Source organism: Nanorana parkeri, unplaced genomic scaffold (assembly GCF_000935625.1).
Source record: "Nanorana parkeri isolate BGI_ZX_2015 unplaced genomic scaffold, ASM93562v1 scaffold3, whole genome shotgun sequence".
Lineage (NCBI taxonomy): Eukaryota > Metazoa > Chordata > Amphibia > Anura > Dicroglossidae > Nanorana > Nanorana parkeri.
The window spans coordinates 5,926,108-5,938,403 of NW_017306271.1; the positions used below are offsets into that span (position 1 = coordinate 5,926,108).

A 12,296-nucleotide genomic window follows, 5' to 3' on the forward strand; every position below is an offset into this window, starting at 1 on the left:
CCCTTACCTTCCCCTGGCAGCTCTCCCCCACTGCCCCTTCCCTTCCCCTGGCAGCTCTCCCCCACTGCCCCCTTATCTTCCCTGCACCCTATCCACACTATGTTCTCTGAACCCTATCCACACTATGTTCTCTGCGGGCTATCCACACTATATTCTCTGCACCCTACCCACACTATATTCTCTGAACCCTATCCACACTATGTTCTCTTTGCACTATCCACACTGTTTTCTGTGCCCAATGCACACTATGTTCTCTGAGCCCTATCCACCCTATGTTCTCTGTGGCCTTTCCTCACTATGTTCTCTGCGGCCTTTCCTCACTATGTTCTCTGTGCGCTATCCACACTATGTTCTCTGCATGCTATCCACACTATATTTTCTATGCGCTATCCAGTGGCATAAAAACCGCCATAGCGACCCATAGGGTCGCTATGGGGCCTGGGGAAGAGGGGGGCCCGGTCAGGAAGCCGGGGTTCAGCAGCCAAGGAGGAGGAGGCAGGGGCCCAGTGGCGGCAGCAGCTGTGAAGGAGAAGCATCTCAGTGAATAGTGAATATTAAAACCAAAAAAAACCCACTCACAAAGAAAGTGTTGGCACAACAGAAATAAAGAGCACTAATACCACTCCGAGATCAATGACCATAAAGAGTCTGTACACAGAGCGTGGGACATCAGCAGACCCCTACCTTAAGCTGGCCATACACCTTACAATTATCTGCAGATTTTCTATGGTCAGATGGAAAAGGTGGAACAGATTCCTCCATCTATGCTAAACTGTGTGAATGGTGTAATCTCCACCTGGGCCAAGTTTCAGTATCTTGCTAGTCGGCCTCCCTGGCTCCCAAAATACCTGAACACTCTGATTGGATGCAGGCATTGTTCAGGTGTTTTGAGAGCCAGCGGGGCCGACTAGCAAGATACCGAAGCTTGGCCCAATGGGAGAGTCCTCTATCCACACAGTTTAGCGTAGATGGAGGAATCTGTTACCCTATTTCCATCTGACCATAGAAAATCTGCAGATTATTGTAAGGTGTATGGCCAGCTTTAGAGCGTTCATCATCAAAGACTTGCTCAGGTGCAGGGCATGTGTGATCACCATCACTACTAATACAGGTGAAACTCGAATAATTAGAATATCGTGCAAAAGTAATTGCAGTAAGTGCTGCAAAAGGGGCCCAAACCAAGTACTGAGTACATATGCATGCTTGTACTTTTCAGAGGTTCATATTGTTTTATGTACAATCCTTGTTTTATTGATTGCATGTAATAATCTACTTTTTTGAGATTGTGGATTTGGGGTTCTTGGGGTTTTCATGAGCTGTAAGCCATAATCATCACAATTATGACAAATCACGGCTTGAACTATCTTGCTTTGCATGTAATGAGTCTCTCTTATATATTAGTTTCACCTTTTAAGTTGCATTAGTGAAATAAATGAACTTTGCACGATATTCTAATTATTCGAGTTTCACCTGTATATACAAACAACCACACACCTCCCCTCCTATTTACAAGGTTTTCATAACTGCTATACCTAACTTTGGTCACTAAGTGTCACTGTGATCCATAAAACAAATGAATCAGACTTTGTTCCCCAGGTGTCGCTGTTATACCTAGAATGAATGTTTCAAACCAATGCAGCAGGAAACAAACAGAAAGATAAAGTAACATTTGACAATCCATTATAATTGGTCAAATGGATGCTTGCGGCCATATTGTGTGGGGCAACTCAAATTAATAACGTGCTGGATTAGTCTGACCCTAGTTCATTTTAATACTTTATTGCTGGGTAGTATGTGTATAGGGAAATGCCGTGGGTGGCACACATGCAGTAGAGCCTTCTCGGCCAAACCTCTTACTTCTAACTAAACCGGAATTCAGGTCATTGGAGATCTCAACGAGTTGGAACTTTCGATAGAACACCCTCGATAACGGTAATCCAAGTTGAGAATGACAATACATACCTACAGCATAAACCAGAGAACTGGGAAGAGGTATCCAGGGATCAGGAAAGCCAAGTTTTTCAAACTGAAAATAAAGTCAGTGTTTTAATGTTAATAACTTGTATTTCACATGCCCCGTGGTGTATATGCATACATGCTAGTGTCCAGTTAATGCACAGTGTCAAGCCATATGTGCAAAAGCACTGTAGCAAGTAAGTGAGCACCACATTTGTTTTTAGTGTGTTTTTGTATTTGCATCCTTGTTGTTGTTGACTTCTGAACATGTACTGCCTCTCCTGCATCAGGGTTGTAATGGAAGGTGACTATATAACGCTGAAGAGGGGGGCAATAAAGCATACTTACTGCTTTGATTTGCATAGCCAAACCACTGGTTTATTTAGGAGGACGAGGGTGTCTATGGCTGAAACATGTGATTAATGTGGCTATAGCATCTGAACTCTAGGGTTGTATAATTCAATGTTTTTTCATCCACCAAAAGCTGAAATGATGGTTTTGGGAAGATATACCCATTAAACCAATAATTTAATGTCATTTTATGGCCTCAATGACCTTAATAGAAAAGTGTCTCCAAGCTCTGGCCTACTATTCCTCCAGAATACTACTAGGTTGTAGAGGTGCTCAGTATTTTGTTCTAATCTAACAAGACTGACATCATGTTAAATAAAGAACATTTCTGCAGTCAAAAATAAAAACTGGTGAAGAAGAAGACAAACCATAACATAATTTTTACATAAATGTAGATAAAATGAAAGCTCAACCGGGGCCTCAAGTATTTATCTCTACTATGAGAGCAGTAATGTGCTAACTAAACACACTCTTACACATATGTATCTTATGATACTTGTTGCCTTTAAATGAAATTCTGTTATTTTGCCATTATTACACATACCATTGGATGAAACCATTTATGGAAGCTGACATGCTCCCCATCATGGATAAAATATGCCTTTCCACTCTGAAACATAGTAATAAAAGTTATCTGGTTATTTATTAAATAAAGTCACATCACATGATTGAAATATATATTTAAACCAAAGGGCACAACATGTGATGTATTTTGTAGCTTTTAAGTTTGTATGTTTGATGGCAGAATGTTTTCTTTTTTTACGGCTAGAAAAGTACAGCAAAATACCCAATAATCTTGTTAGAATTCTGTGTCCTTGTTACTTTCTTTGGACTGAGCTAAAATCAAATATTTTTTTTTGGCTTTTTCTGCTATCATATGTGATCTTACAAGCAATGCCCCTTTATGTAATGGAGAGGTAGGTGTTTGCAGTCCAAATCAGGAGAGAAGCCTACGGTAAATACAATGCCCCTTTATGTAATGGAGAGGTAGGTGTTTGCAGTCCAAATCAGGAGAGAAGCCTATGGTAAATACAATGCTGCTCTCAGGATAATAAAGTGCAGTGTGTTGCCACCAGCATTGTCGTCCTAGGATAGGAAGTGTGTTATTGGCAGAATCACTAAGCTGAAATAGGAAAATAGCCTTAAAAAACGAAACTAAAAAAATAATAAACTGAACCACTGCGTCTATAAACTGAAAAGTTGCAATATATTAAATATTTGTTTTTGGGCTAGGATACTCTTTAAAATGTACATAAACTCTAAATATATATTTTTAGTATGTTTGACATCATGCCTCATTGTATGCAGTTTTCTTAAGCAAATTATTTTTTGGGAATCTATTGCAAAGTTTATTACCTGGAGATCCTGCCAGCAGCAGTGTTTCCTGTTGCAGCAGCATCAGGGATGTCAGACTGGTGCGCGCTGGTTTAGTTGGATGTTGGACTGCCTATCAGGTCTACGAGAGGCAGCACATGCCTAATAGGTAGCCCAATGGGCAACTAAACAAGCCCTGCTGTTAACTCTGCTGCAAATTGCGGGGCAGTGGCTTAGCAATGTCAGCTTGCAACAGGAAGTAGATAAGAAAGAACAGCAGAACGGACTTTTTAGGCACCACCATGACCATTTCGATTTGTATATAAAAAAATATAATTTTATTGTGTACATTGTTTAAAATAAATTAAATAATAAAGCTAAAATCATCAACATATACAGTCTTATTTACAGAACTGTGCATTTGAGTTTAGAAATTTGAATTGTTTATGTGCTATCAGCTGAAGCACATTGTGTTTGTCTACTGTGACTTAGATGAGAATCAGGTCACATTTTGAGGCAAATTACTGCATGGGGTTCACATACTTTTTCTTGCAACTGTAAGTGTCACATGTTCTTGTGTTCCAAAGTCAACATACAAAGACTTTCAACTCACAGCAATATACCCTTTACTGGCTGTCAGTGCTTCTGCGGCAAGTACATGAGCATCCACCAGATTATACAAGTGAATCCAATTTATCATAGTGTGGTCATTCCAAAACTTGAAACATAACAATCTCTTCTCAGCATTAGCCTAAATTAACATAAAGAAAATCATATAAACAGCGGAAACCATTCATATCAGTAACTTAAATCAGTAAAATTTAAATATCTTTGTTCCTTTTGTTAGATAACTAGACATATGGGAGGATTAATCAAAACTGGAGCAGACAAAATCTGGAGCAGTCGCCTGTGGCAACCAATCAGCTTCTCTCTTCAGTTTGTTCAGTTCATCTTTGAAAATGAAAGGTGGATGCTGATTGGTTGGCATGCACAGCTGCTCCAGATTTTGTCTGCTCCAGTTTTGATAAATTCCCCTCACAGTATTTTGTAGTACATGCTTCAGAGAATTCCTGCTCTCCTTACCAGTCATAGTATCAAAGAAATAATAGAAACACCACATACTTATAAATACCCAAATACAGAGGCTATCAAAGAACTCCAGATAATTAAAACACAACAACTAAGGTAATCTAGATGAGGAGAGAGAAATACAGGTCAGTGAAACTAGTAAGTTATTTACAAGTCAGTCTGGGGCAATTGGTGCAAAAATGAACACCACTTGATCATGTAATTTGTATCTTTTATATTTTATATGTCAAGGACCATAATTGTGAGCAGCTCAGTTAAAGGAGAACTATGAGGTGATTGATTTTCACTCATCCCCATAGTTCGAGCCGACGTGTGACAATGAAACTGCCACACGTCGGCTCAATAGATCGGGAAGTGAGCGAACACAAACCGGCGTTCAATAAAAAATGAATCAGAAGCGCCAAACATTGACCAACAAATGAAGGATAGTTGCGGGTGAGGATTACTATGGGTGCTGCCCCACTTCAGCCTGGGAAGCTGAAGTGGGGCACTGAGCACTGAGAAGGGCGCCCACCCTAGTGTAGATTATTTTTAATAATGTATATTGAGGTAACAATAAAAACATACTCACAAAAGTGAATCAAGACAGAGGTGTATAAGGTAAGCCAGAATGACATCTGCAACAAGCTGCACAGAAGATTGTGTGACAGCACAGGACTCCTTACGATGACGCGTTTCCGGGGCCACGCCCCCTTCGTCAGATCTTATTGTTACCTCAATATACAATATTAAAAAGAATCTACACTAGGGTGGGCGCCCTTCTCTTTTGTTTTCTCCCACATACCGTCGCTCGCTCACTTCTGGATCATCTCCCTGCAGAGAGCAGGGATCCCCCCCCTCCCTGCTCCGATCCTCCACTGCTGACTGACAGTATGGATGGGGGAGGGGGTGGGTAAAGCTGGCTCTGCCTCTAGATAGGCAGAGCCAGCTTTCAATCACGCAGCTGGGTGGATCTCGACAGTAATGTCAGGATCCGTCCCGGCTGTGGCGGTCTCAGTATACCGCGAGCTGTAGCTCGGGATATACTGAGCTTTGGGTCACGGGAGGATGCTAGTTTATGTCCTCCTGTGGCCCTTAGGAGAACTATGGGGAAAAACACTTACCCCATAGTTCTCTTTTAAGGTCAAAGTGGCATAAGAAACCTCTATTTAGGACATTATACAATGTGTTACACTTCCCACAAGTACCGGTCCTGGGGCAGCAGGGAGTAGAGGGGCAGCAGGGGTGTGGAATTCCTATCGCCCAAAGCCTGGGACATGCAGTTCCGGCCGCTGGGCGCGTAGTTTCTTTCTACATGTAGCCCTGCTTTGGGCAAGCAGGGTAAATGTACAATGGGGAAGCTGCCACTTGTTTTGTACAAGTGATCCCAGAGATGTCGCCGAGATCACTTGTATGCAGCTTGTCAGGTCTGTTTAAATAGAAATGTAAAAAAGTAAAATAAAAACTAAATACAAACAGAAAAATTAAAAAGTGATAAAAAAGCAAAAACAAATAAACAAAAAAAACAACCCTGCTGCCCCCGCCATCTGGTTGCCATTCTCCATTGGGGTTTTTGGGGGGGGGGATTGGCGGGGAGCGGGGCGCATTGAGGAACCTGGCCTTGGGGGAGCAGAGAGAGTAAATCCGGCCCTGATCCTACTATTCCTAATAGAAAATTGATGCAAGTTCATCTGCTGATGCAGTGTTTACCCAGTGTTGCCCACATAAACCCTGCATTGGGTTTATAACACCCTTTACTACTTTGTTTTTAATCTTAATCTACATAATGTTTTATAACTGATGACATACCACCAGCCTTGGCAAAAGTCTTCGCTCATCTGGTCCATAAATTCCTGGAGGTCGTAATACGCAGGTCAGGAGTTTACTGCCGTCTGTAGGAGCAGGTAAAATTCACGAATGTAAAAAGCTTCAGTTTTCTATGTTTTAAATTCATATATATGGTTCACTGAGCAAACTATTTATTTTATGGTTATTATAATTATTATTTTATATATTATACAGGATTCATATAGCGGCAGCAGTTTCTGCAGAGCTTTACAATATAAGGAAGGCATTGCAGTTACAATACAAATCAAGACAAGATGGTAAGAAGGGCCCTGCCCATTAGAGCTGGTTTTCGTTGCATATGGTCCAAAGTACACATACAGGGCACAGATTTTGAATATTTTGGTTTTAATTGCAAATTAGGAATAATAATTAGTTGCATTGAAAAACTAAGGTCTCAAATTGGCCCTTTATGCAGATTTCCTGCTCTATATATCACAGAACCCAGAATTAGCATACCTGAAGACTACAAGAATTCTCCCTTTTTGGTGAGTTGAGCAACTTCAAAGTTAACTTAACAAAATCAGAAATTTTAAACATCCCCCTACTTTCATCTGAAATTACAGAAGTGAAACCTGCCCTCTACCATATTTGGTGGGCATGTCAACCCATTAAGAACTTCTAGACTCAAATCAGATGTCTATACTATGGGGCCCTCCAAGAAAAGGTAATAAAGTTGCAGAGGGTGACCCTCCACAACGTTGAAATGGCCAGGTTTCTTTAATAGCATAATACATGTGGACAACTAGTTGCCTTTGACCAGGACACTACAGAGAAATTTCAAATGACCTGGACCGCTTGGATAGTATATAAAGGCTCACAGATCTTCACAGAATTTTTAGCCCGTCCAGGCAAGATGGTGACCAAATTTAACCCACCCCCTCTCTGATGATCAAGTCTAATTACGGATAATTCCCTTACCCCACATTGCCTTATATTAATGCTTTAGAAGTGATATTAAAGTCAAAAGGATTTTAAGCTATTTCAAATGCTTATCACTTACAATGAATTCTGGATGTGTAAAAGTTTTAGTTTCCTGCAGAATCAGCTGGTCCCCTGAGCACTGGTCCTGACTTCCTGTTTTGAAGTGACTCCTTTCTCAAGCAGCGTGCTGTGCAGTCTCCCTTGTGTGTACTAGTGAGATTTGTGTCTCCACAAACACACATAGAGTTGCCTTGTCGCACTCCTTACTGGAAAACCCCAGATCAGATGAGGGGTGTGCTCGTAGTGACTGCGGATGGCACCGCCAGGTAGTATAGATGAATGGATGTCACCAGCACACTAGGAATATTGAAATCCAAAATGTTCGTTTATTGAAACGTCATGTCATCAGAACTAGTGCTTTCGGGGCCACGCAGGGTCCCCTTCATCAGGCTCAGCAGTGACGAGTTCATCTCCACAAACACACGGACACAGCAAATCAAGCTACTCCCCTTCCCCCTTGCCCCCTCTCCTCCCTCCTCCAAGCTAGTAGATGAACAGTTGCTGGAGTCTGCACTGTTCTTTGTGATCAGAACTAGACAGGAAATTCAGGGAAGCTGAGCTGAGAGACTTGGAAGCAGCTGTTCAGAAACATGATGATTGCAAGTGTTTGGGTAAAAATGTAAAGCAATGCTTTGCTGGGCACTGTATATTTGTTTGATCTGGATTCATTATTGAAAAAAAGTTTGAGGCTTTAATACTACTTTAACTCCTAATTCTTAATCGCAGTGAGACCTGCCACAGAGTGAACTATACCTCTTCTCTCTCAACCCCCATCCCACTTCCTTCTCTTCTCACCCACTCTCTTTCTCCCCTTTTCTACACTCTAAATCCATTTAAATGTCCCACATACCCCAGCTGCATCCTCTCCTTCCATGAAACAAAACTGACTGGACAGGTTATTCTGCTCATCTAGGTTTTAAACTGACCTTGGAATTAGGGACACTCTAGTCCCTCAAGATACGAGATTACATACCTGCTAAAACCCTTTCAGCAAAGACATACAGTAACTATTGATGTTGGTTTTCCTTGTGATATCCATTATATGCAACTTTATTCTTAATAAAACCCAATTTGAATATAGCATAATATACTGCATTATTTCTGTTGTTAGGTCTGTACTTCCTTGGGCCTGTGCTTAGGTAAATATATGTGACAGAAGGCCGATTTCAAAGATTTGAAGATCATTATCAATAATTGCTATTTTTGATACATATAGTGTATGTGCATACCCTATTAGCATTGGTGCCACCTACCAAAAGTCTGACCAGTAGCTTCTCAATGGGAGCCATGTTATGTGTCCTGGTGTAGCTTCCTGTACTGTAAAGGTTTCTTGTGACAGCTGACCACTAACCCATTCACTGAAGCTTCTTTCTCACCAGCACCATTGCGATAATATCTGTTATTATTATCAGCATCAATAGCCCATTCCTATGCCATTGACTTTAAAGAATCTTATTGGAATTGGTGCTTCTGAAAAGGGCCAATGATAATCAGCATAGGAAGGGGGGGTTACTTCTTATACTACTTTGTACCATGCTTTAATAGGCTCCCTTTCTCTTCTTGGGTCTCTCTGTGGCAATGTAGTTGGGCATGCTATTGGTATAATACTGAAATATTAATGTTTTATTTTGCCTCTGGCACCCATTAAGTTTTACACCTTCTCAATCATTTCAATTATGGCCTTGTGGCTTTTTCCTAGTATTTACATGCTCAATAAATCCAGTCATTTATTTTACAGTATAAATGTACATTATACAATCTGCAAGCTTTAGATTCATTTGCAAAAATAACAAATTTTGTCATGGAGCCTGCTTTTTAACAATAGAAATAAACATTATTTTATTATGCTGATTACTTGTATGTATGCTCCAGTGTGTGCAGGTATCAGGTGGAATGATATCGTATTGTAACATTTCCCCAGCTATAATTATCACGTCTCACCCTGGGCACCAGGGATCACATTGCACTTTACATTAATTTGTTGTACACCGCCATCTCTAACCTTATCTCCTCTCGGAGCAGCTTAAGTGTTGAAATGACTCCCATGCTATGGAAATGTCTGGGCCTCCCATGAATAATTCCAGCTTAGCATATCAGGTGACTTTTGCAAGGCTCTTCACTAACAAAGCAATTAGAGGCAAATGTAGGGTCAACAATTACAGAAACTTACGATGTCCTGTTCTATACAATAGACAGTCCTGGACCTGTTACTCCTAGGGCCAGGAGTTTTGGTGTACACGATCTCAGTGCAGTACTGCCTGCTATTAGTGCAGAGGCATGCAGCAGAATAGGGTTAGTGTTAGGGCATAGTTTGCGGGCTAGGATAATTTTAGGGGTCAGGTTAAGTGTTTGGGCTCAGGTGTTACATGTTAAGTGATTATTTTAGGAATTAGGTAAAGTGTTAAGGTTGGGATTTAAGGTTTGTATTAGGTTTTGGGTGTTGGTCTAGTGAGGGTTAACTGTTAAGGACTTGTGTCAGAGGATTATGCCAAATGAATAACTCAATTACCTTTATCCAATCACCAAAGTATCATAAAATGTCAAGATGCCAATTATCCAAGAACATGACAAAGTTAAAGTTGTGAAACCATCTCCTCTTATTTTCATAATCCAATTAATATAGTGCCATGAAGATGACAGTATTCAATTGTTTGAGATACATAGTTGAGAGTATAAATTGGTGTCCATACACTGAGGTAAATAGTAGACATGTGCCCTTGTTCTCGTCCAAACTGACATTTGGACAAAAATCAGCAGGTAACGAATTAATGAATTTCAAAGTACCTGAATTTGTGATAACGAAAATTTGTCTGAATGTCATTCAGAATGAACTGATGTTGTTAAATTTGAAAAAAACAAACAAACCCAAAAAACAGCGTGGGGTTCCCCCCCAATTCATACCAGGTCTGGTAGGAATTTCATAAAGGGGCACACAGAATCAGATGTACTTATCAACATGGGGACAAAGTGCTTTGCCAGGGGGCCTGGCCTGGTATGGTGCAGTGGGAAGGGGACGCTCGATCATCCCCCCCTTTCCTGCTCTGCCAGCCTGCTACTCGGATCAAGAGTCTGGTAAGGGATTTTGGGGGGGACCACCATGCTTTTTTTTGGCACTTTTTTTTTATTTTCACATTTAAAAAAGACCTACACTCTATCCAAATAGATTTGAATTTAAAAAACGAAAACTTCAGATCGACCCGAATTCTGAATATCAAACAGATCCGAATTTCATAAAACAAAAAAAGCTAAATAGAAACAAAAACGAAACAAAATTTTCAGCTGTGCACAAGTCTAGTAAATATAGAATTATATGTGGGTGGCAGGTTGAGTGGAAGGCTCCCACCCGTTTAGTGATGGTTATTGCAGTTTGAAATAGATTGTCTCCTTTTTACCTGTTGTCCTCTCAGTCCAAAATGTTCACTTCCCTGCCTATGAATAAATGTTCCTTTTTCTTAAAGGAGAATTATGGGGTGAGTAAAAAACACTTATCCCCAGAATTCAAGCCAACCTGTGACAAAGAAGCTGTTACAGGTCGGCTCTATTGATCAGGAAACCAGCGAACACATACTGCCGATCGATGACTTCCCGATCCTCTCCCTGCAGAGAACGGTCACTGTCGTGGAAACATGTTCCAGCTAGCATTTATCAGAGAGATTTCCTGACTATTAATTATAAAATTTTCGGGCTAATCTATGGATGTTATACTGACTATGAGTCATAAAATAGATTTTTTCTCTTTCCTTATTTTGGTGCCTTTATTATTTAGTTTGATTGCCTACTTTGTTTGTGGTTATTAATCCTTACATGTAGAAGCAAGGAAAGATCCCACCCTCTGTCCATTTTTACCAGGACCATCTACATTACAATGGAGCTGCAGATAGATATTGGCATTGTAACTCATTGATTTAGAATTGCACACATTACACACAATTTTGTTTAGACACACATACTGGGGCTAAAATGATCATGAACTGAAATTCAGTTCATGATCATTTTAGCCCCAGTATATGTGTCTAAACAAAATTGTGTGTAATGTGTGCAATATATTATATTCAGTTACTGAATATAATATATTGTTGGATTGTGGGTGGAACCCCATATAAACATATGAAAAGTGCACAAACTCCAATTGGCAGGATTTGGCATTAGCATTCACATGCATCAGAGACAAAGAGTCAGCTTTTCCTTGTGTAGTTACCAGCCATTAAAATTGTTTGCCATCATCAGTCGAAATACATCATCATCTCTCACTGTCTTAGTATTTAAAGTGTATGTAAGCCCTAACAATCAACTTCTCAGGTTTGCTCCCTTTTAATCTGCTAAATATACTATTGAACATGTTTTTGTTTTGTTTGATTTTACCAGTAATCTTGTCATCGGATAACTTCCTGTCCTGTGCTCCTTGTCTGTGCACAAGGAAGGGCTATCAGATGAAGAGGTGGGGAAGTCTATATTTTTTAGAATATGATAGAAATGAACTAGGCAGGGCTGATAAAACATGCTTTGTAATTCAGAGCCAAAAATACATTGTTCTGTCATGTCAAAGAGATGGTAGGCGCATACTATATTTCTAGCACATCAACAGTTTGTTTTATGTATTTTCTCCGTGTTTATGAGGTGAGAACTATGAGGTGAGTGCTTTTCACTCACCTCATAGTTCTAGCCGACCTGTGACAATGAGACTGTCACAGGTCGGCTCAGTAAATCGGGAGGTGAGCGAACACATACCGGCGTTCGCTCACCTCTCGATCCTGTCACGGCTCTCTGCCGTGACAGGG

At 40.5% G+C, this 12,296-nt stretch overlaps 1 protein-coding gene across 1 annotated transcript in view; it reads right to left on the reverse strand.

Moving 5' to 3' along the window:
- Window positions 1-12,296, reverse strand: part of SDR42E2 (short chain dehydrogenase/reductase family 42E, member 2) — a 27,830-nt gene that overhangs the window by 5,453 nt on the left and 10,081 nt on the right. The window contains exons 6-9 of the mRNA XM_018565771.1: window positions 6,499-6,581; window positions 4,235-4,372; window positions 2,852-2,917; window positions 1,963-2,026 (exon numbers count right to left, since the gene is read on the reverse strand). Coding sequence (XP_018421273.1) covers window positions 1,963-2,026; window positions 2,852-2,917; window positions 4,235-4,372; window positions 6,499-6,581 — 351 coding nt within the window. The remainder of the gene's footprint in view (window positions 1-1,962; window positions 2,027-2,851; window positions 2,918-4,234; window positions 4,373-6,498; window positions 6,582-12,296) is intronic.